This window comes from Megalops cyprinoides, chromosome 5 (assembly GCF_013368585.1).
Source record: "Megalops cyprinoides isolate fMegCyp1 chromosome 5, fMegCyp1.pri, whole genome shotgun sequence".
NCBI lineage: Eukaryota > Metazoa > Chordata > Actinopteri > Elopiformes > Megalopidae > Megalops > Megalops cyprinoides.
Genome location: NC_050587.1, coordinates 9,230,427 through 9,255,792, shown reverse-complemented (window position 1 = coordinate 9,255,792; position 25,366 = coordinate 9,230,427). Strand labels below are relative to the sequence as shown.

General features: G+C 41.5%; 2 protein-coding genes across 5 annotated transcripts in view; both read left to right on the top strand.

Moving 5' to 3' along the window:
* Positions 1-14,550, top strand: part of fsd1l (fibronectin type III and SPRY domain containing 1-like) — a 35,515-nt gene extending 20,965 nt beyond the window's left edge. Inside the window, exons 5-14 of one of the 4 annotated variants that reach the window (XM_036529103.1) lie at positions 493-515; positions 1,273-1,394; positions 5,466-5,675; positions 5,828-5,926; positions 6,363-6,492; positions 8,222-8,254; positions 10,253-10,350; positions 10,940-11,191; positions 12,326-12,414; positions 13,342-14,550. In XM_036529103.1, the coding sequence (XP_036384996.1) occupies positions 493-515; positions 1,273-1,394; positions 5,466-5,675; positions 5,828-5,926; positions 6,363-6,492; positions 8,222-8,254; positions 10,253-10,350; positions 10,940-11,191; positions 12,326-12,414; positions 13,342-13,464 (1,179 nt within the window). In that variant the 3' untranslated portion in view covers positions 13,465-14,550. The remainder of the gene's footprint in view (positions 1-492; positions 516-1,272; positions 1,395-5,465; positions 5,676-5,827; positions 5,927-6,362; positions 6,493-8,221; positions 8,255-10,252; positions 10,351-10,939; positions 11,192-12,325; positions 12,415-13,341) is intronic. The other 3 variants (XM_036529105.1, XM_036529104.1, XM_036529106.1) reach the window with 3 other exon arrangements.
* A 1,066-nt stretch (positions 14,551-15,616) lies between these two features.
* On the top strand, positions 15,617-23,832 carry fktn (fukutin). Its single transcript, XM_036529107.1, has 10 exons — positions 15,617-15,672; positions 16,474-16,665; positions 16,887-16,940; positions 17,154-17,354; positions 18,022-18,299; positions 19,340-19,472; positions 19,661-19,790; positions 19,948-20,081; positions 20,760-20,884; positions 23,333-23,832. Exons 2-10 carry the CDS (start codon positions 16,564-16,566, stop codon positions 23,544-23,546), a joined length of 1,371 nt encoding a protein of 456 aa, XP_036385000.1. The 5' UTR covers positions 15,617-15,672; positions 16,474-16,563; the 3' UTR covers positions 23,547-23,832.
* Positions 23,833-25,366: the final 1,534 nt, after the last annotated feature.

The window sequence follows — 25,366 nt, the reverse complement described above, 5'->3', positions numbered from 1 at the left end:
TCAACAAAGGGTAGAAATGTGGAGTCCCTGAAAAACATCATAATCCACATTTTCTTTTTTCCCTTAGACTCATTTTACATTAGAGGGGACACAGCAATTATGGTAATCTAGCTTTCACTTCATTTTTAACCTGTAAAAGAATGAAATGAAAAATGTAACACTGCACAGTAATCACAGAATCTACCACAGCACAACATGCTCCAAAAGCCAGCTATGTTCCATCACAGTTTTCCAGGACTTCACCAAAAGGCAGAATAACAGCCTTTTTATACACTGACCTGCAAGCATTTTTCTGCCATTTTACAAACAAGACCTCCAGCAGCTGCTTCTCGTGTGAGAAGCGACACTGTGATCTCCTCAGCCTCCCGCTGTCTGTATGTGTGTATGTGTCCAGCCCGGCCGCTGCCCAGAGAACCGCATGCCCACTTCCACCTGCATGGCTCTACTAACGACCCCTCTCTTCTCTCCCCACCCTCCTTCTCTCCTGCAAAGGCTGCCAAACAGATCAAGGATAGGTATGGTACTCTTCTTCTTCTTTGCTGTGGACTCACCCTGCCCACTGATGTGTTGTGGTGCTATGCAGCGAGAGAGTGAGAGAGAGACACTCTCAGTGCATGGGTCTGATTGACAGCTGAACAAAACAGGAATGCAGTGTTCTGACCATAACCTTATTGTGTTGGTCTGAGTGAGTTACTGTAGGGACTAATGTATCCCTGTGGTATTTTCTTTTTTTCCTGTCTGTATTGGTAAAAAATGTTTAAAAATGTAACTGTTGTTTGTTATTTAGATTTATTTCTGCAGGTTCCGGGGTGCATAGAAAAATATAACAATTCAATAAGCATTTCAGTCTGAGAAGCACTAAGAGAACTCTTTCTAGACTGACATGTCTGTTATTATTTCTTTTTGCAAATTGCAATGTCCTTTTTTTAGCATGTTTCAAACATCCACATGGCTTGAATGAGGGTCTTATGGTGATTTTGTCATAACTTGACATCTGGCTTTTACAGTTTCCCTTTAGTGCTCTCGTACTGGTAATGGAGTGATGTTAATTTGCAAAACAGACAATGTTTCCTCACGCTTTGCATTCTGATAAGGCATGAGCGTGTGACCAAGTAAATGTCAGTGTGCGTGACTAGGAGTGGTTTTGTGTGTGTGTGTGTGTGTGTGTGTGTGTCTGTCTGGAGGCGTGCATATGTGTGTTGTGTATCACTGACCACTGACGTGTATAAGCTTGTGACTTCTGGTGGTGGCCTGACTCTGACATCCCTGCAGGGTGACCATGGCTCCCGCCTTCCGCTTGACTATGAAACCCAGGGCCACCGACAACATGACACACCTGATGGTGGACTTCTCCCAGGAGAGGCAGCTGCTCCAGAACCTGAAGTTTCTGCCAGGTACTGCCAGCACACTGAGCATATTACTGTCTGTACCTGTGAACGTGAATATGAACATGGGGGAACGTCTGGGAAGACCCTGGTTTTGCATGTCCCTGTAGGGCTTTCCCTATGGAAGGTTTACAAACAGGATGTGGCATATCAGTGTCACTAGGGTGACATTTGAAACCGCCCCCTGACGTCTTTGGCAGCACTACCTCACAGGAAATGCTGGGAGGGGTTTACATAATTCCGCCATGTTTTATGTTTCAACAGAGCATATACAGGCAGCAAACAGGCAGAGGACAGCCTGACCTTATTTACTCAGGCACCATCCTTCATATGGAATACAGAAAAAATGTAGCATTAATTTATAAGGCTCAGCCCTTTTCTGGTCAGATATCTGAAATGTGAGGTATCTCAGAAGTGCAGACTTGGTCCAACAACATCACAGCTTTGGAATTTTTAGGATTTTTTTTTGTGTTTTTAGTCGTTTTGTTGCACATCCTACAATACATATGTTCTTTGTTAGTGCCTTTTCAGTGCCTTGTCTTGTAACGGATTTGTGGTTTGATCGCCTTCTCTGTGGAAGAATCTTTTGTCTGTTTTCTGCTTGTTATGATCATATTGGGGCTCAGCTCATGCAGAAGAGATTGTGTTTGTTTAGGTTATTCATATTTCGTGTGCGAGTGTCAGAATGTATAAAATCTCATGCGCTGTTTGTTGGCTAGGGGGCCATGAGCACCACTACTCTTCTGACGTATTATTGCCTGTGTTCCTGAGCTTCTGCACTGTAAACAGTCAAACAGGAACAATGTTGACTGACCGCTGTGCCTGGTGACTGCCATCTTAGATACATACATAATTGTACCTCCCATTTACCCCCAGAATTGCTCAAACATTTATAATCTGAGTGACTGATTCAGACAGGTCGGCCATGCTTGTGTTCAATACCAAGACAGCATTTGCATCTCAGACCACTGCAGAGGATCGTGGGTTCAAATCCTGGCTGTGACACTTCTAGCTCTCCCTTGGCAAGGTGCTAAGCTAACTTTAAATTCTTCAGCTGGCTCCAAATACAAGAGGCGGTACGGCCAGTATGTAAATTATGAGCAAATAATGGAGCCCTTGGACAAGGATGGCTGCTGTGCAAATGAATAACACAGTGTAATGTATTGGGCCGTCACTGCACTCCAACCGAGATAGGTTTGATTATTTTGAAGAGCTGCGTGGCTCAGCTGCTGACTCCATCGTCCCCAGTCCTATGTCCGAAACAACCTGTCCCGGCGGTAACTCACCAGAGCAGGACCACAGGTGTCCTGAAGCCGGGTGCACAACGGGAGCCTAAAATAGAACCAGGATATAACAATTTCCCTCAGGAGGTAACCTGTGAATCCAGTCATTGGATTAGAGAGGTGAAGCGAGGAGAAAATGTAAAATTTTTTGAGACTCGTTGAACTCAAAAGCCTGCTGGTCTTGCCTTGTAACTCATCCCTAATAATCCGGACCATTTAGTGTACAAAGTGGATACTGATCCAGGGTCAGCGTATGGGGGACACAGCATGTCGGCACGCCCACAGTACGCTGCTGGAAAGTGTTCAGGTCCAGCCATTGTGAGTACATTTGTGCAGGGCTTGCCTGCTGTTTCAGACAGCGATCTCTCCCCTAATTGTGTCTAGGTGTTGTGTGGACATGCTGGTGGCCGAATATGCACCAGCAGAGAAAAGGAAGCATAAAAAAATGATAATCTTCTCAAGGAATCTGGAGCACAGTTCCGACTCAGTCTGAGCACAGCATCCTCCAACCATGCCCACTCCCGTCCTGTTCTGAGTTTCTGTGCTTCTCCAGTGCTTGGAGGCACACGCTCAGCAGAGCGTGGTAGATCGGCGCAAAACGTCATCCCATTAAAGTCCACAGCATTGCATATTAAAAAAAAGACATCAGGGCAGAGATCCCTCTTTACCTCTCTGAGCTCAGACAGCAGGCAGTGGTGCCTTAGATACACGTTGACCTCAGTACACTGGCCTGGGTGAGGGGGGCCAGAAGCATTTAGAATGTTAAAACTGGAACACAGCTCTCACCCTAGCCAACCTTAGCCAGCTCAGGATGGGCTAGGGTTACGCTGGAAATGTAAGGGGAGGCAGGGGAGGGGAGGGGCCACTTGTATAAAATAGCAGGGTTGTAAGTAAAATGTTGTGGAAGGGTATGTTGCATGCTGAATATGGGGACTGTGTGTGTGTGTGTGTGTGTGTGTGTGTGTGTGTGTGTGTGTGTGTGTGTGTGTTACTCTGCCCTGCACGTTCTCCTTAACCTCGCGTTTAATTAATGTTAGTGATGCGGCTGTGCGTTGTCTGTAGCATAGGCCTCTGGCAGTAATTCTCTCTGTTTCGTCAAGGCCCTGAAGATGAATGCGGAGGGGCCTCCTGCTTCTCTTTTTCTGTTTGAAAAGAATTCCCTCTGAGGCTTCCTCCAGTCTCTGAGGGACAAAAAGGGCCCTCCCTCACCCTTTCAAAAGCTGACTCAGTGAAGCCGGCTGCATCCTTGTTTGACGGAAAGCGTTTCTGGGGGCTCCGTCACCATGGCGACAGCACCGCCTCACCGTGAAACATTTCTCTCTTGTTTGGAGCTGCTTGCTGTTTAAAGTTCAGTTATTGATGACAGTGCCGTAAAGCAGCGTTTTTATGTACATGGAATGAGAATCTTTTCATCTTTCTATGATGAAATAGAGAGTAACAGTCACACAAGAATATATGATAGTAATGTAACTATTTATTTCTAAATATACATTCAACAACAAATCTTAAAAATCGGAGAATGTGCAAGCAATCAAACAAATTAATTTGAGTATTATGAATTATGGCACTTCAAAACCCAGTCTAAACATGACCTTACAGAAACACCTTAGGCTTAAACCACACCATTATATTGATTTTCCTACATTTTTTCCTTTGTGAACAAGGCTGATTTGTACCAACTCCCTTGAGGCCCCTGAGGTAATACTCTGGTTCACTATGGAGAGGATTTGTAAGGGATCTTAAAGCTGCTGTTTGTCCCATCTGTATGGCTGTTAATGTGTTCAGTGGTTACCCCAGTACTCTTTTTAAAGGGACAGGCAAACCACCTGCTCTATGGGCGGTGTCACCACTCTCATGGAAATAAGACATCTGTCACGAGAAGGCCTCTCATTCCTCTTATACTCTCAGATGTGTAGGCCAGGTTTATTTAACTCATGTGTAGGACTATTAAAAAATCAGCTAGCTAGCTTTTAACTAGCAAGCCTTAACACACAAATGAAGTATTACAATATCAAAAATGTTGGTAGAGGCTAACTACTGGTATTTTAATACTTTGTTGTTATTTAGCTAACTAGCGATCGCGATAGCTACATCAGCTATGATTTGCTGTTTTCAACGAAATTGTGCAGACCTCGTTATAAGATGTTGTAGATGCAGATGAGAGTTTTTATGTACAATTTTAATGGGTTACCTGGGAAATGTTTTTGTGATAGCCACATCTGCCCATTCAGATGTAATAATATATAGCACTTCTGGGTGGTTAACAGCTCCCTGCTTCACTTGGGTTAAAATCACCACTCCAGGCTTGCTACAAGGCCATTTAATAATTCCATGGAAATATAGTTTAAAGCATACACAAGCATGTGCAAACACACATATATAATTTTATACAGCAAACTTTTCATACAGCTCTTCATACAGCACCCTGTAAGTCTTTCAGGCACCTGTGATTTGCTCAGATAGCATCAGGGGGACACACCCATCCTCTGTTCCTCCTGATGCATTGTGGGATTTGTAGTGTGGCCAATAATGACGGTAGGGGAGCGGGTGAATTGGAAGGTTGCATTCACACTGTCCAGCACTCCTGTCCGAATGCAGAGGGTGTCTCAGTAAGCCTAATGTGCAATTTCAGACTACAAAAGGTGGTTAAAAGTGGAGGACATTTTGAAAATATAGATGAAAAACAACTGTACTGTTGACTTGCTATCAATGCTTTCTAATGATGTCTTTGTTCCAGGAGGTGATTTGATACAGAAATGGATTTGGTGTCATTTTAATAAATATGATTTCTCTGCAGTCCCCAGAGCACCGGAAATAGATGTCCAGGACTGTCTGGTGGCAGATAATATGATCAGAGTGGCTTGGAGGATGCCAGTGGAAGACAGTAAGATAGATCACTATATTCTGGAGTATAGGAAGACAAACCACGAAGGGCTACCCAGAGTGAAAGATGAGCGTTGCTGGGAGGTGGTGGATAACATCAAAGCCACAGAGTACTCGCTATCAGGTATGCGTAGCACGATTCCTCACCTGTTTGTTTGTGGTATTCTTAAATTAACAAACAAAACTAGATGTATTTTCACATCCCATTCTTTAACATGTGTAAAAATTGCGTGGCTGTGCAGACCAGGTTGACAGTATCGATTTTTTTCCTCTCAGATTTAAAGTTCGACTCCAAATTCATGAACTTCCGTGTACGAGCATGCAACAAAGCAGCAGCTGGAGAATACTCTGACCCCGTAACCTTGGAGACTAGAGGTGAGGCCTGACCCTTGTGATATCTGCTTTACATTAGTACATAAGTCCCTGTCATGATGCTCCACCAATGCCCCCGTGGGAAGTAATATGAGATTTAGACTCATAGTGATGAATAGTAATGAACCTGCTTTGTAGGGAGCTAAGCTTGTGATGTGGTAGTTGGCAGCTTGATTCCCAGGCAGAGTGTTATAGTTGCACATTCAGACAGGGCTCTTAACCCAGTTTACTTTTGTAAATTTCCAGAAGGATGTGTAAAATTTGTAAAGCATCTTAAGTCACCCTGGACAAAAGCAGTTCTGCTAAATAAATACAGTAAGAAGCAGACCTATTAGAGGTCCATGTCTGTGGTAATATAGGGCATTGGTTCTACAGGTAACACACTATTTGAAGTCAAGGCAATATCTGCTCTGTTCAACCATGCTGCGTTTCCTTCCAGCATTTAACTTCAACTTTGACTCCACATCCTCACACCTCAACCTGAAAGTGGAGGACAGGAGCGTGGAGTGGGACCCACAGGGGGGTAAAGGCCTGGAAAGCAAGGTGAAGGGCAAGGAGAACAAGGGCAGGTGAGGATGCAGCTACAGACATGTTCAAATATTCAGTCCGAATTTGCCTTCAGTGTTGCCTTCAAACTCAGTGGTAGCACCAAGGTGCTTTATCTGCCTTTGAAAGTGATAAGCTGTACACTTGGTCAGTGTTCATTATGTATTGTATCTTCCATGGCAAAGTATGCCAAAAATCCAGAGCAAACAATGTCTGAGCATCCATTTAGAGACAGTGTGGCCCACCGTAATGCACTATAAGCTGAAGTTTGTTAAGGTATTTTATTGCTTTTGACAGCGGAAGGAAATTAAGTGAAATTGAACTGGCATTATTCTTTCTCGGTACAACACAAACAAATGCAAATCTCATATTGCTGTTTGATTTATCTTGAGACCATGGGCTCTCAGTCATTTGATGAGAGGCAAGGGACCAACAGTATGCGCTCAAATATGCATTACATTGAACTATTTTCTGGTATTGGGCAAAGGAAGAAGTTGTTTTGGATTCTGATGTTGAATGTAAAAAAGTGTAATTAGTCCAATATTTTGTTTCTCTTAGCCTGGGATATTTACAGTTTAGGGCAGTCAAACATCTTTCAAATTAGGATGGCCATTTGCACTCTTTGTTAGATCTTCTTGTCTTCTCTTCTGCAAGCCTTTGTCTAGCAAGTATTTCTAGCTTCAACCCTGCCAGTCAAACTGCACTGGGGATACCCTTTTTCTTGCTCAGGTATACAGGAGGAAAGAGGAGTATACAGTGTACAGTGACTAGTGTACTATCTAAATTGCAGCTGAAGTTGCTGTTGTGGAAACACTGACTACGTCATCGCAGACTTTGCAAGCTTCACCTCTGTGTCATCTATTAATATAACATCCATCGTGATCACGCTGCCATCTCAACAGAAACACAACCAGCAGGCATTTTAAGCATGAAATTTCTATGAGTTCAGAGGTTTCCAGAATCTTCAGCAATAACCCTGACGGTGTCAGATTTTTACGACCACCTACCCCATCTTATCCATGTCGACAAATGAGCAGTAAAGTTAGCTCATGATTTATGCATCAGTGCCTATGTGCTAATGTTGGCCAGAGAAAGGATGGGAATCTCATGTGAGTCACTTTCTGTTCGAGAGTGAGATTTCATTAACAGAGTGGACGGACACTCGAACCACTAATGTTTTATTAAAGATCAGCATTTCCTTGTTTCAGCAACTGCCTACAGGACAGTGGTAAATGAAAATGGATGGTTTGGTGGGTCTGCGCTTCTTGAAATTGTCTCTAATTTATAAACATGAACAAAATCAAAATTTACAAAACTACAACTAATTGTTAATGTGGCCAGAATCACATCCATGAACAGTTATTGCCAAGAGGCTGGGTTCTTTCAAATATATATCCTTGTGACAGTAAACAAGGTTTGACCAGAGTGCTTTTCTCCCAGCTACTGTGACACCTGCTGGTGTCTTTGAGCTTCTCAGCCAAGTAGGAGTATGTAAACAGCGACCCCAATGCATCTGATCAATTTTTAGACAAATCATTCAACAATAATACAAATAACAGCATTACTCACGCTTTTGGTTGTGAGGAGGTTTTACACTCTTTTACACATATCTGGTTAAAGAAATATCCATTTTCTACAGGTGTCCTATAATTTCACTATAATTTCCCGGATAGATATTCTGTCCCTGCTCCTCTTTGCCCCCAGATAAGGCCCATTAACCCGCTGCTTGTTTTTGTTTTTGTCCATCAACAGCGCTCATCTTACCAATCTGAAGAACATGTCAAGGTGATCCTGTGCCTCTTAGCTGTAGGATTTAGCTTAGCTTTAGAATGCAACCGCAAATAATGCCTTTTGCACCAGAGGTGGTTAACATAGGTTGGTTTTATCCAGTCCTTTTCAGGTTCTTGTGTTTACAGGTTGCAGTACTATTCAAGCAAATGTTCATTTTTGCAGTCTTCTGAGGCTGCAAAAATGAATAACATGCTCATACCCAGTGCTGACGTAATTTAAAGATGTAAACCTCCCTGAAATAAACTGGGTAAAATGAAGTGTGGTGTGCTTGGAATGTCTGATGTGACAGCCAGACTGAAGTAGTCATTTAAAGATGGAAAGAGTTACCCTGTAATTGAATGTCTCCTGCAAGATTTATTGCAAATCCTATAAAGTCTCCGTCAACCATGCAGTTTGCACCCCATGAAAATGCTCCATCTGTAAATGAAATCAGTCCCAATTAATTTTCTTTCTTAATCCAGGATGCTCTTCTCCTTCTCTTTCTCCTGAAAAGAAATGGTGACAAATGATTAATTTTTAACAGCAATGATTAATAATTAACAGCTAGCTGTGGGTCCATCAACTTTTGGTAGAAATATGTTGCATAGAATTAACCTTTGCTGAATATTTTTTTCATGCTTGCAACCAATGCTTTTTGGTGAGTAAGAATCACATCATTCAACAGTGTCCACACATTCAGTGTCCATTAGTTCATTCCATGTTAAGGTGCTGCATTTTCCCAGGAGCATCGTGCACAAAGTCAGTGAGTTAAATGTTGGACAATATTGACAGAAAAACAAAGAAGAGTATATTCAGGATTTGTACTTGCTCACTAAATGACACTATGTAGACATGCAATATGATGACATCATTTAGATGAGACCACTCTGTTCCATCATAATGACTCAGCAGGCCTCTGTGGAAAGACTGTGTCTCCATCCCTGAGTGGAAAAGTAAAATTACCCATCTCCTTCCTGTCTGTCAGTTGGTCCAGCCCCCTTTGTGTGTGGTGTCAGTCATTGGCCAGCTGTTCCCAGAGTGCCCTGCTAATGTGTGGCATGCAGCAGATGGGCTGTAGATCAGGAGCAGTGTGCGGGGACACACCCGCCATGGTGCCACAGCTGACACCCCGCAACTGCCGTGGCCCTCAAAATTCCCAACAACGTCCATAATAAACCAGACAGTCTCTCAAGGTCAAGGGATTTATTATTTATAATTCACATATAGACAGTATGCTACCATCAGTTATGTGTCCACACAAACTACTGGCCATGCACATGCACTCTGTTTAACCCTTTAAATCATGAAAGACAATTTGGCCAGTTACTTTAACTATTGACATTGAAATGTCAAGTCACATGCTGCTTTATTGGTAGATTTTCAAAGTACCACTCTTATTGGCTACTTGCTGTGGGTTTTAGTTGGTGTGGTTTTTCATACAATTCTGTGTTCAAGAAGGCTTGCTTGTACTAATCTGATCATGAATTATGCCAATAAAATTACTAACCTTTGTCTGTAGTGTTTGATAATTACACATACTTACGGCTGCTTTTTCTGCTAAATCTGGATTGAAAAGAAACTTTTATTTCTTTTAATTGGTATCATGTTAGTTTTTACCTCAGTCAAATTATATACAGTATAGTCCAAAAAATAGAGTTGCTTGTAAGTTGTTTTGCTTATTATGGCCATTTCTTCATTATGTCACCATTTCGTCATAATTCACTTTTCTCGTTTCTTTTTTGCCTTGTTCTCGTTTTTTTTCCCCTCACCTTGTTTGTGGTGTAACTTAAACTCACAGATGCCTTTGGGTGGACTGAAATTTGGAGGGCAAGGTGAAATGCACGCATGCTGCTGTAGTCTCACCTACTGTGTATTACTTCACTCTTTATTTAAACAGCAAACCTGTTGGTAGTTAAAGTGGTGTTTCCTGTTTACACAGCATGATGCTGTGCAGCTTGTTGGTCTGTAGTTGACATTTCCAATCAAGTTTTTACTCTGTCCTGCCGGCTGCAGAAGTGGAACCCCCTCGCCCAAACGCACCTCCACAACGCGGTCGCCGGCGATGAGGGGAAGCAGAGATCGCTTCACAGGAGAATCCTACACCGTACTGGGTAATCCTCACCAACCCTAACTATGATACCATATTATTACATTATGCATTACATAACGTCATTTATCTGTGTAGCAGGGAATGTGGTCGACACAAAGGAAAGGCAGCCCTGTACTATACCTCATGTCTTAAAATCATACAGATTCCCAGGGTGCATAACAAAATACTGACCACCTTTAGCACATGGCCATCTGTTAATCTAGTTATAAATTATTAATCTACCTACATAATTAACAACTGGACCCAAAACCATCTGCATCTCCAGCACTGCATTGCCTGCCCTTGGCCGCCTCTACAGCAATTTGTAGTGCCCACCTTAGAAATTTTACTCTGACAAAGGACTAGGAGAATATGTGTATGGTTTTGTATGGTGTATGGTAAGAAATGTTGTAACCATGATACTCTTGTGATAAAACTGGAAAGCTCACAGAACATACAGCAGGCATTATCTCTTCTCAGTAAGTCAAAGCCTGTAGATGCTGACAAAGGTTCAGGCTTGATAGGAGCTGACCTCAGCTGATCATCAACAACAGATTACCAGTCAGCCCCATTTGACCCCTGTGGGTTTTGCTAATGTCTCGTGCTTACAGGGGACACCAGCATGGAGTCTGGTCAGCACTACTGGGAGGTGAAGGCCCTGAAAGACTGTAAGTCCTACAGTGTGGGTGTAGCCTACAGGAACCTTGGCAAGTTTGACCAGCTGGGAAAGACCAACACCACCTGGTGCATCCACATCAACAACTGGCTGCAGACCTCCTTTGCCGCCAAGCATAACAACAAGGCAAAGACCCTGGAGGTCCCTGTGCCAGACAGAATAGGAGTCTACTGTGACTTGGATGGAGGTATAACTTGCTGCTAAACATTAGACAAATACAGGACATTAAGGACACACCAGCTCATCAGCCTTGTCAGAAGTGTCTGTCTGACATCAGGGAGGCCTAGCCTCATGCACAAAGAAGCCATAATGAGTAAGACTTTGCCAGATTGATGCAGCGAAAATTAGGGCTGCGAAATAACCTGCTCACTTAAAAATTAAGCCCTTCCTGTGAAACCCAGTTATTTTTGAAAGTATTGCATTTTCTTAACTCAAAATGGTCAATTGCAGGATTTTCAGTGATGCTGTTTTTCACTGAGGTAATGTGACCTAGTTGATGATTGATGGTTAGCAGGATGGTTGGGTTTAAAATCAATTTTACCATTGGACCTGTTGGGCATTGCATAAAAATGGAAGCTTGTCACAAATTCCATGGCTCTAGAGAGGACTTCTATTTCAGCAGAGTCAGAGGATGACACAAGCCTCTTGCAAGCTGCTTTGTATTGAAATTAAGGGACGGCAATGTAGCATAGTGGTGACAGAGCAGGACTCGTGACCAAAGGTTGCCAGTTTGATTCTCTGCTGGGGCACTACTGTTGTACCCTTGGGCAAGGTGCTTAACCCCAAATTGCCTCAGTAAATATCCAGCTGTATAAATGGATAACATTGTAACTGATGTAAGTCGCTCTGGCTAAGAGCATCTGCTAAATGCCAGTAATGTAATGTAATGATGTAATGTAAGTGACTAAAAGTATTAATGTCTTGAGCACTTAGCTAATTGTGTTATCCAGCTTTACACAATTTTTCCATATTTTTAGTAAGTGATGCTTCACATTTTGACAACTGACACCTAAGCAGAAAGAGTCAGTGTTACTACCAGAATCATTTACTCTTTGATGGACTAGTTAGATTGAGTAAAGTGTGTTGCGGGTAAAACAGGTAATATCAAATGACTTCAACCCTTGAATCCACTGTAGGCTATTGGATACGGTGAGATTGGATTTCAGCCATTGCGTTTACTCATCAAATTGACTGTAACAGATCACAAACTGGTCTCTTTTTTCTCAGCCTGTCATTTGAAATATTTTTCATGCTCTGCTTTGCCTGAAAGACATTTATGTGTTGCAGTTGGCATAAATAGCTCTAATTTTTGTTCCCTTAGGCCAGCTTTCCTTTTATAATGCAGAAAACAAGCAGTTACTTCACACTTTCAAGACTAAATTCAGCCAGCCTGTTGTACCAGCCTTCATGGTAAGTCCAGTAAATACAAATAATATATTGATACTGTTGCTGGCTTAGAGGACAGTCACTCTGTCAATCCCTTCTGCCTTCTGTAATCAGGTCCCAAATGTCTGAAATGTCAGACACCTACAGTAATGTTCAGTTATTGCAGCTCATTGTACTTTCAGACTTACTTTTTTCTTATCTTGTGGTAAAAGTCAAAAAAGCCACATTTTGGTTAAAATAAATAGTTGGTTTTTGCCATTTTATTAAGTTATTGGAAAAATATGATTCTGCATGAAGGATAGAAAAAGATTAATTCATTTTTCACATTTATCAACCTAATTATGAAAATTAGAAATATCAAGATACAATACTTTAAATGTCATGTATGTTAAGTTAAATATGCATACACTGTAGAGCTATGTAGCTATGATTCTATGTGTAATTATAGTAGGTGTACATTTTAAAAGATATACTGATGATGGTTTAATGATAACATTACCAGCCCAGCATTACCAACACAACCTTTTCCTGATACTTATTTTTAGTTTAATGTGTTGATATATATGGAGAGAGAATTTTCAGTTCATTGAAAATTAAATTATTATAGAATTTGAACAGTTTAAATACTAACTGTACATAATTCCATTTCAGTGAGCACAGAAAAGTGATGAAAATTAGAATTCTTCATTTGTTTAAAAATTTGTTACAGCTTTATTTCTAGTAGCAATGAAGATTTGATATTTATAGGAAAAGTGTAAGTCAAGTTTTGAAGTGTTCTATGCTTGTGGGCACTGCACAGTTCACACGCACAGTATTGAAATTGATATATGAAAAAAGTGAATATGTAACAAGTAACATAGATATGTGAGATAAGATAAGATAAGATATATAAGATAGATAACATAGATATGTGTCAGTGAGGGTGACATTGATGTGTGTGGTCTTCTGCAGGTGTGGTGCGGAGGCCTCACCCTGTCCACAGGCCTGCAGGTCCCCAGTGCAGTCAAGAGCTTCCAGAAGACTGAGAACGGGCTGGGTGGCTCCAACAGCAGCCTTAACAGCATGCCTCAGTAGGCCACAGTCACCCAGGAACTCATCCTCAACTTCCTGCTTCCTGTGCGAGTAGTGCCCTTCCTGTCAGTCCTGAAGAGTACATCCAAACTGAAACCCGGGCGAGGCCCCCGAGAAGCTGGCGCCATGTCTGGCCCGGGGGAAAAAAAGCCTGAGTCGCCTTCGCTGTTAATGTACCTGAGCTCTCCACCCTTTAGGAAGCGCTGTCTGTCACGTTTCCATGTGGGGAGGTTGTGTCAGGAATGCTAGCCACTTAATCAGGGAATAGACGAAGAGTGCACTTTTTCATTCTTGTTTTAGTTTGAATGCTGAGTTTTAGATCTCTTTCTTAATTGGGTGTTTCCTGGCATGAGAGACCCTGTCCACTACCAGCTGACACCTGTGTAATTACTCGTATTTATTTTTTTTAGTTTGTTTCTTTTGTATGTATTCGTATGAGTGTGGCAGTTGAGATGGTTGATGTCCAACCTCCAGTCAAGCTGAGGCATTGTCCCTGGATCCTCTACTGCAATACACCACTGAAGATGCATATCTGTCATGTTGGAACAAAACCAGACTAACTTGTGCACTTCCAGATGGTGCATGGCAGTCATAAAAGACTTTTGCTGTCCTGTGTAAAATACAGTGGTGCATTTGATGCACCCCATACTCCTAATGCTCCTAAACCTCTGCCTGGAATCTGCCCCAGATGGACACGGCTGGAACATGGACCGATGGCTTTCTCAGCAGCTACTCAAATGCTGCCCTGTTAGTGACTCACATTCTGACAGAATTTCAAATGACTGATAGAGGAATAGTTTGAATGAAATAAACACATTCATGAATCTTCAGACAAGGTTGTTCATGTAATGAAGGTTAACCATTACAGATTAGTTTGTTTTGATTTTTTTTAATATACTGAAAGTGATTTTTTCCATCCAAAAGCTCCCTTTACCAAAGATTTTTTTTTCAGCATCAAGAAGTGGGGCCACTTATGTAATAATGTGAATTACACAGTATCTTTTCATGTGCCCCCTGGTGTTGATTCACCTTAATGGCTATAAACTGCATTAGATCACTGAAGAAGGGAAAAAATCATTGTTCTAAAGCAGGGTGAATAGAACTTATTGCAGTTTATTTAAATATCTGCATTTAAATTTACTGTCAGTACCTTGAGATTTTCCCTAAACGTCCGTGTTTTTCTTAGTAACCTTACTAAGAAGAGTTATGATATTAGGGGTGGTTTCAATGAACAATATTTGTCATTGTCCTGGACTAAACCTGAATTAACATTAGGTAGTTCATGACTTGCACTGTGGTCTGTGAATCCCTTTGTAGACTTTTTTATTATAATGAATTAACTTTTCTGTCATTTTCGTTAAAAGGTCTTTACTGTAATGTTCTGTATATTTTACATCTTGATCTATGCTGCTGTAATGTGGAAAGGCATGGGAAGACACTAATCCTGTGGATTCAGAAAGAGGGCCAATATGTCGAGTTGAATTCATAACTTGAATTGATTTGATAGTGATATTTACTCGTGTGTGTGTGTTGATTGGGATTCCAGGAGTCCGGTTTTCCTAACAGCAAAAGAATATTCGACCCTCTCCAGCGCCTGGTATACCTCTTTACGATAATATTTAATTCAAGCGGAAAAAGGAGTGTTTGGATGGCACTGTAAAGGAATTTACTGAATAAAAATAAAACATGCTTTCTCCCGCTGCTTGTGTTGTGCATATCTGATTTAATGTCAAAATAAAGTGTAACTTCATGAATTATTCAAGAGGATGAACCAAATTTGCCGACATATTCATTACCACAATATACATGGCTGGGGGAGGTGGGGGGGGGGGGCAAATAACCACAGGTCTGTGCTCCTACACACTTATATGTGTTAGTGTACCCGTTGTAAGAATAGTGGTCCCATATTCGTCCCATTAACGCTGTAATACCATTATCTGAACCATTTACAAACTTAATTCGAGTTATGGAGCAGGGATAATGTTGCTCATGCTCACGACTGGTATCCTATAAAATACGACCATCCATACTAACTGCTATTCTCACCTTTCCAGTACATTTCACCCACTTAGCAATTCACTTTTTGCTTACTAAAGAAAGGGCGCGTTGGTTGTGGCTGCGGCCTGTTTGTCTCCATTCGCTTGCCATACTTTTACGAAGGCTGTTAAAGATGTCAACAGGGCTCGCTGCAACCGTAACACTGTATAGCCGGTAGGTGAGTTCCTACCCTCACCACACATTATATTCCTAGCAGAGAGATCTGGTAGCTGTTCTGAACGCAAAATAATTCGTCTAGAATATGAACTTGCAGCCAGGCTGGCTGGACTACTTCTTGACCGACTGGTATTCTAGTTATCTAGCAAGCTATCATAACTGGAGTGCTGGCTAGATCACATTAATATACTATGGTAATTTTATCTACCTTTTAAACACATAATTGGGCTTTCGTGATTGTTGTTTTTCAGCTTTGCTCGGTTATTTCCATTTAGCGAGATGTACTCTTTGAACTGCCTAGCTAGTCCTACTCTGGAAAGCTAGCCAAATTGTCCGCCAGTCGTGCTCGGTAGCCTCCTCCATGCGAGCGTGGATAAGCAATTAAAGCTAGCTAGCTAGCTGACTGGCTACCTATCTTTATTTTATAAGCATTCAGATGTATTGCTGCCTTGCGAGCTAGTTACGTAATCTAGTACTCCGAACCTACCACGATAGACCGCTAACTAGCTAGCCAGCAAGTTTGCCTTTAAGTCACTGTCGTTCACTGACATTGTCGTTGCAGGAGAAATGGCTAACTTGCCCAGTAGGCGGTACCCTTGCAGCAGAGATGGAGTGCATGCGTTCCTGACTTTGTATTTATTTATTTATTTATATAGTGTACCAATAATGAATGAAGTGCTGCAGTTGTGACGTTATGCATACATGATGTATATTCAGTCATGGGAATCACAGAACAATCAAGAAGAGCTCACAGCTGAGCAGGAGAAATATAACTAATTTAATCAACTGTTTCCCCAGTCAGGAGACAACTGGTGTCTTTGTGAACATGATCGAAACCCATGCTCCCCATCGACTGCCACTCTGTGACAAAGCAAGCCAGCAAGACTAATGCCTAGAATCAACAAGACGGTGGTCCTGGCGCTTCTTATTGCAGCTAGTTCAGTGTTTCTCCTGTTCCAGCTGTATTATTACAGACAGTATGTGTCAAAGGTGAGTTAGCCCTAGTCTAACTAGTCTGGTAATGGATGCTTATGCTTTCTACTGCCTCACAGATTGTTGCTCAGTAAGGCTCATACTGACTCCATGTTGGTTTTTAAAGATAATGCTTCAAGTAATGCTGCTAACCTAACTGCTACATTAATTTTCACTTACTAATCCAAGACTACATATTGTCATATGATAATATGGTATATTATATCCTCTCTGTCTAGCATGGAACTGTCTCCAACAGCAAAGCTAGTCAGAAGGGGAGTGATGCACAGTGGGTAAGTGGAAAACAACCATTGCTTATTAGAACATGATCCTCAGCCCTCAGTACCAGATAACCGAGCTCATTCTGTGGCATCAGCAGCGTCCTTTTTGACAGTTAATTCAGCCTTTTTTGTCAGTGGATGCTGTTATTCAAACAGTTGCTGCTTATCCTTTAGCTTACATTATCTCTCCTGACTTGTCTTTTCTTTGTGGGTGGTTCTGTGCAGCAGGTGGTGAAGAAGTTTCTGGGTCTGGTATCCAAATATAATCTTCCAGTGTTCCTGATTGACACGGCTGTCCTGGGCCTGCTCCCTCTGGACTCCACCCAGCAAAGGGACAGCCAGGCCGAGGGGCCCCACTGCCAGACCCTTTGCACACACAGAGAGTTCACTACCTTTGCACTGCTGGCCAAGCTCTGGAAGTATGATGTAAGAAGCTGAACTTTGTAAAACGGCACTTTTGTTTATCCGACTGATAAATTAAGGTGACTGTTGAGCACATTTTTTAAAGGTTGCTATGTTGAAACATGAGGGGTTGATACCTCTATTGGTGGAACTCTGTTAATATTATAGTTGTAGGGGTTTCCATGAACAAAGCTCACTTATGGACTTGATTTCTCATCCGTCTCTGAAGAATTTATTTTTTCCTTACACATTTCTCTGCTCACAGGATATATTTTCTTTTTTTTTTTTTTGAGTGAACCCATTATCCCCAACAAATTACAGTTATTTCCTCCTGTTTGTTATATCATTAACTTAGCCAATACTCTTGTCTGGAGCAACTTATTTAATTTAAATGTGATCCATTTTGGCATCTGAGGTAGTTTGCTGAAGAAATTTTGGCGAGGTACCTCCATCAAGAGTGTAGCAGCAGTGCCCCAGCTGCAGCCTTTGGGTTACTAGCCCGGTCCCAACCACGACACCACACTGCTGTCATATATGTAACAAAACTCCTCTACTGAGTGAGTGAAGCAGAAATGTATTACCAGTTATTAGTATTCATGACCCTCACAAGTGACTACAGTAGCACATTTCTTGTGGTTGTGCGTCTGCCTGAGCCAGTTCGACCTGTGCGTTTGTGTGTGTGAATGTGCAGGCGAGCCTGACCCAAGCAGCAGCTGAGCGTGGGCTGGAGCTGCTGGAAGTACGCGGGAAGGACCCCCGGCTGGTGGGCCTGGATGACCTCTCCGGCACCGAGATCCCCCTCCACTTCCTCTTCCGCCGTAACAGCCATGCTGTGCACCTGGTGGTCTTCTACGAACGCAGCGGGAACTATCTGTGGCACGGCCCACTCCGGCTCAAGCCCAACATGGACAGGAAGTTTGTGCCCTTCCGGAAGCTGGACTTTGGACGTCAGGCAGGAGCCTATGACAGGTAAACAGAGGGTGGGCTGCTACACATCGTCGCTTAGAGGGCATGCGTCTACAGCTGCACATGTGGTGACGTCCCCACCAACAGTGAGATAATGAAGTTGGGTATTTGATGAATAAATGAAAGAGCATAACAATCACTTGCTCTACTCAGGGTATAATAGGACAGTTGACATTACCACAAGAACAGTGCTCCATGGGTGTCTTTATTTTACAAAAAGTGATCATGAGACTAAAGTGGAGATCTCAGAGGATTTATTTGAGTCTGTTATACTACAAGTGTGGACTAGATTCCCGTCCGTTTAGTCAGTGGAGCCCTTACAAATTTTTCTTAAAAACTTAGCTGATTACAGTGAGACACCTTGCCAATAGTTTGTTCATTACTGGCAAAAAACAAAACACCTGGTGTGAAAATCCAGTGATTTTAGAAGAATGCCTGTTGAAGTCGTTGTGAAGGAGCAAGTGTCCAGACTGGTAAGAAGATATTAATGCAACATAGCTGGAGAAGCATACAAACTTGACAGAAATTGTAGATTTCCAGATTGTTTCTTGAACTCAAGAACTTTTGTAAGTAACAAGTTTAGCTAGCAATCCAACAACTGTAGCTAAGCAGGAATAGCTGGGTAGCTAGTTGTCAAAACGGGTAATAATGATATCAGTCTGATACATTGCTACATTGCTACATGGTTGTAGAATTGCTGTAATTCTATAACCATGCAGCTGTCTAGCGAGTCTTGCTTTCCAGTCATGCATCCCTTACTTTATTTATATGACGCATCACCTTGATCCTCCAGCACAAATCACCATCTTGGCTGAAGTCACAATTTCCTATGATCTTATGATGTGTTTGGAAAAATACTAATTATCTCTGCAAGGAGGATAGATGTCAGACTACCCCCCCCCACCCCCACATCATAATTTAATGCTTCTTGTAGATTTAGCAGGATTGGGGGAAAATGTTATGACTACAGTTTTGCAATGTTTGGAAAACATGTCATGCTGTTAACAGTTGGAGAATGTGCACTGCTGTGTTTTCTGTGTTAGACCAGAGTTAGTGACAGCCTCACTGGACGGTCTGGACGTGCGGATTCCCAGGAACACCTCGCGCTTCCTGAGCGAGCGTGCCCAGGCCCGCTTTCTGGAGTGCAGATACCGAGACGCACGGGCCTTCTATCAGGTCTCTGTCCATAATTAAACGCTGTTATTTTTTTATGAATGAAGTGATATTCAGGGTTAGCATGACTGTTTTTTAAGGCAGATCTTCTCACGCTCTGTGATCAAGCTTAAGTTCTCGATAGTTCTCAGTACTTTTTTGCTTAGGTGCACATTGCGTCACTGTGGTATTTCTCGGCTCACCCCCCTTAGCTGTATCCTGATGACACGTCCCCAGAGGCCATGGACTTCAGGATGAAGGCGAAGAGTCTGCTACACTTGGCTGCCCGAACCCTCACTGACCTAGGGGTGCCCTTCTGGCTGAGTAGTGGCACCTGCCTGGGTGAGAAGCATAGCCCTTTTCATTTCACTGCATGTTGATCTGGATTTTAAGAACTGTTAAGTACTTTTTTCCAGATGTTTTTAATCAAGGATGTTTAAATCAGCCAAGTTTTGGTTTACCGTTTATGAGCTAAAGCTTTCTTCTCCCTCTCCTGTAGGCTGGTTTCGGCAGTGCAATGTCATTCCCTACAGCAAAGACGTTGACCTGGGTATCTGGATCAAGGACTATCGGCCTGACATCACCCAGGCCTTTCAGAAGGCTGGCCTACCCCTCAAGCACAAATTTGGAAAGGTATGTCTGAGATCTCAAAATTTTATTCAGATTTCAACAATGATATGAAATGTTCATATATATGTATATATATGGTTTCCATTAACCAACAAGTACCTGTCATTTACTGAATTTTGTAAGATTTTGTGGAATTTTTTCAAACCCTGTGCTTTGAAAGACAGAAATCAGACTTTCTAAATCATGAGCATTTCTTTTTAATGTCTCCTTAGTATTCAAGTTTTGATGGTCAAAATGAATCTTGTAATTTATAATGCTAAAATAAATGAAATTATGTATTGTTGTTGAGTTGTTGTTTATGCATTGCAAAGCCTTAATGCATGCAGCTGCTGATTAAGAAATTCAGTGAATGTTATGGGAAGAAAATACTGAAGTATTAATGGCAGAGCATTTCAGTTTATGAGAATTATGATGGATTGAGAGGAAGGGTTTGTAAAATATGTTTGCATCATGCTGTGTTTCTTAATTTGATACTGATCAAATGGTGATTTGCTGATCTTTGAAAATGCAGATGGACAAATTTTTCAGACCTGTCTGTCAGTGAGAGGGATGAAAATTTATCATAGCAGAAATCTTCTATTTAGTCAGCCTGCTTAAATGGGACGGTATTGTTTAGCTGAACTAGGTGGGCCTAAACTGTTTTTCTGTTGTGCTTGCATGGTGTTGTCTGATTGGCTGCAGGTGGAGGACAGCCTGGAGCTTTCCTTCCAGGGCCCGGATGTGAAAGTGGACATATTCTTCTTCTATGAGGAAGGGGACATTGTGTGGAATGGGGGCACGCAGGCCAAAAGTGGCAAAAAGTTCAAGTACGTGACTCATCATTTCTTGCCAGTGGGCATCATCTCAGTCCTTAATGGGTATCCATCTGATTCAGACACACACTCATGCAGCAGCCAAAATTTGCCATTACAGATGTTTTTTCCAATAAGTCAGCGGTATAGCATAGAGCTCTAAAATTCTGCACACATAGTAAAAACATTTTTGTTTTACATCAGCTGATTTTGTCGTAGAGGATTTGGCTCATTATTGAAAATGACTTCTTCTCATAAACTAATGAACTGATTCTGACAATTATTACACATCATTTATGAATACCGGACATCAGATTTGTTGATACATATTTTTAAGAGAATCATGTGGCTGACACTGGCCTGACATTTTCATTTGTGTATAATATGCAAATAAACATATGCCATTCAACATTCAGTCAATTAGCATAAAATTACATATAGATATGGTGGGCCATGATCTGTCATTTAAAATATGCAAAAATGAATGCAGTCTATTCAAAATTTTTGTTGTCATTTTTTTTTATTCTGCCAGTAACATTCAAAAGTCACCTCCTTATGAATGGCTGATGAGGTCCTTAACCCTTTGTCAAGTTTGTTAATTAGTTTGTAGGTAAAACAATATTGCCAAAGGACCAATGAAGTTGCAGATATGGTTGAAATGCCATAAAACTGAAAGATAGTCTTAATAAGATGAAATTTAAAATGTCTGCGGAGGGTCAAGGAAGGTATGTGCTTTGTGAATTTCAAGTTTATAGCTCATGATGATTGGCTGCTGTCTTGGATAAGGTTGTGGTGTCATACTGTTTTCACAAGTATAAATTCATAGGCACACAGGTAGGTGGAAACACCAAACAACACATAAATCTTTATTCACTAATAAGGGTTTGGGCCACCTTCAGAACAGCTTCAGTCCCTCTTGGAATTCTGTTATACAAGTGTTGAATTGTTTTTTGTGGGACATTAGACCATTCTTCAGGAAGGATATGCTTCAGTTCTTTGAGTGATGAGGGAGGAGGAAATCTACTCCACACACTGTAAAGGTTCAATGATCTGGTGATTGGAGAGGCCATGGAAAGTGTTTGATTTCTTCCTAGTGTTCATGAAACCACTCTTGAATCAATTTATGGGGTGTGTGTAATGGGGCTTTTTCATCTTGGAATATGGGAACATCTTGGGGAAGCAATTTTTACCTAAAATGGCTTTGTATTCCTTGGCTGTAATTCTACCATGTAGAGTAATGATCCGATGCAGTAACTCCCATGAGATGTCAGTCTATACCATACCAGATCCACCACCACGTGTAGCAGTTAGGAGCAGGCAATGTAGGTTAACATAAAACAAACTTGCTTGTCCAGATGTCGTAAAAACAGTAATAGATGACTCAGTACAGTATCTGTTGCTCCCTGTTGGTGAGCTTTGACTTGCAACCACTGTTCCTCTTTACCGATGCAGTCTTTCTGTCTGTGTTTGTCTTTTGCCATCATGCTGTTCCCCTTGACACATTAAATAATTTTGCCGTTTCTGACTGATGCACCTGCAATTCAGGCACCAACTATTTGGCCTCTTTCAAAATCTTTTCAATCTCTCCACTTGCTTTAGAAGCTCAAATATTAAAGTTTTAATTTAAAATGTCTTTTATAGCAGAAACATACTGATACATAATCAGCGCTGACACTAATAGAGGTTCCCTCAAAATGCATGTCCTTTTTCATTTGGTGTTTCCATTATTTTGTCTATCCCCCGTATAAAGTATATGTCATGAAACCGTATACAAATATTTCCCTTATGAGAAGGGAAAATTTAATACAATTAGAACTCATGAACTCATTTGCCAAAAAGTTGGTATGTGTAAATTGCGTATTGTCAAATGGTAAATGAGCATTTTATCAGTGACACAGTATGCCTTGCTTAAACCAGTAAAATTTCAGAATTTCTTATCATTAAAAATGACTAATAATTATCCATTCATAACTGAATTAACTCCGTGTATAACAAAGCAGTAGTAGGCTGTTGTATACTTATTACTTGTCTTATTTTTAATTAGTCTATTTGATTGTCAGCTGTAATTTTTTTTACAAAAAGTCAATGCATACATTGTACTTGTACTCAGAATGTCATTGATTCATCTTGCAGTTGCAGTGTTCATAAATAACACAGTTGGGTTTTGATTACTCTTGGCAAATGTATATATGTTTTTTGGATGTGTCACAATACAAAAATTGATGATTGATCACCTGATACAGATTTAACACTGTATTTTTCTGTTTATGTTTTAAAATGTATAGAACTATTCAAGTTCACATCATGACAGCTGCAAGCTATGTTTGACTAATAATTACATGTATGATGTCAGCCATTGCATGTATTGCTGCTGGCAGCTATTCTGTCATTCTGATTTCTGATCTCATGGCCACCTGTTGTCTCCATAGCAAGTGTGTTAACAGATTGCCTCTCTTTTCGCAGGTATGTGTTCCCGAGGTTCACTTTGTGCTGGACAGAACTGTTGGAGCTCAAGGTGCGTGTCCCCTGCGAGACACTGGACTACGTAGAGGCAAACTATGGCCCAAACTGGAACATTCCTGTCAAGACCTGGGACTGGAAGACCTCGCCGTCCAATGTGAAGGAGAACGGGGTGTGGCCAGTAAGAGAGTGGGACGAGGTCATCCAGGTGTACTGAAAAGCACAGGGCTCTCTGACTTAACGGTACATTGGGACATGAAGGGGAGAGTCAGGTGATTGATATGCTTGGGGTTCTTTCCGTCCCCAACAGCAGGTTCAGGATCTGGTGAAACATCCCTCACACCAGCGTCCTAACCTGAATTTTGAAACCTGCATCTTGTGTTATCTTGAATCAGTGAGTGCGGTAAAATGCTATCCTCAAAGACCAGCTGTAAGGTGTTCTTTCATCTCTGTCGTTTTTGAAACTGGAAACAACTGCCAGAGATTTTTTGTTGTCATTGAGATTCAAGCAGCAATCCCTGTGAATTTTGAAGTATGTAGACTTGTTTTTGTTAACAAGAACATGTAGTGTGTTTTTTTTTTGTAAGTTGTCAAACAAAAGTAGATATTTATACTGGTGGAAAAAGTCATTTTAGTGATTTTTTTTTTTTTGGAAAATGTAATAGCTAATTTAGATAAGGGGCTGTCGGATGAAGACTGCTTTAAAATTAAAAGAGTGGTGCCGGTTCACAAGTGGCTTGATGGGCTCAACGCTCAACCTGAGGGTAGGCTGAGCGCTCTGGCCTGGATTCAGAATCAGTTATGTCAACAATGACTGGTAGCCCATAGTAAGGGAACTGAAAAGGGATGGGCAAGCAGTGGAAGCAGTAATGAGCACCGCACAAGAGTTGTAGTGCACCCCTCTGGTGAGAAATTTATTTTTCCATGAAAACATGAAGAAATAATGCCAGCAGAACTATTTACAATTTACCAAAACACCCCACTTTGGAACTAAGCTCATCCCCCCAGAACATACCAACTAAGAGAATTTCACTTACCATCATCAATTATATTATTTACAGTATTTACACAAATTTTATCAGTACCAACAATATTACCCACATTGCTACAATCCATTTTCACACTGTAACACTTTGCAGGCCGATGTCATTTCCTCGTTATCCTCCCCTGCATTAGTTCGACTTTTGTCAAGGTCCCCATAAAGTTTTGCGTAAGACAACGTCCCCTCTTTTTCGGCACCTGACGGTGTCAACGCCATACCAAACTCGCCAAAAAGGGGGTAGGTTATATCAACTTTATATTATATTTACAAAAATCAGTTGGCTGTTCACATTTTCCAGAAATGTTCTCTAGTACATGAACCAATGTTCCAGTCACTTGCTTTATTTCGACGAGTCATATTTGTGATAATGCGCGTAGTTAGCACACTTGCAGAGCATAGACCGTGGCACCTCGATTATGAACCTGCGTGCTAACTTTGGCGCTGCTTTTTGCCGGCCTGGCTCACAGGATGGAAGAACTACAGGAGCAGCCTAATAACGGTTAATTTCCAGTTACAGTGCAGTAATACTTAGAACCATTTCCTTCGAGTACACATTGTCGCATTTTTAAAACGGCAAATACCGTACGTGCTGTTACAATTTATCGCATTAAGAAACGGAGGACTCGCTCTGTTACAGGAACAAATTGGCTTCGTTCCACCATGGACAGAGATGAGTTGGTTGGCCAGGGTTTCCACATCTCAACCCCCTGTAGATACCCTACGATTCTTGAGGCAAGAGGCCTGCAAGTTGTTCGTATGATGTCAGTAGAGTAGCACCTATCCTCCAATGAGTGCCTTGTGTGAAAAATAGCCGTTGGCTGCATCAGTATATTGGAGGATTGCATTCATCTAGCTTCAGCGCTCCTACGTGAGTGTCATGGTGAGATGAGCCTAATGTAGTTTCTGATACCAAAAAAGGTGTCTGTTTACGCTGCTTTTTTCCTATAAAAAACAGTGCAAACAGAAAATACTGTTTCCCCTATAAGGCTACAACA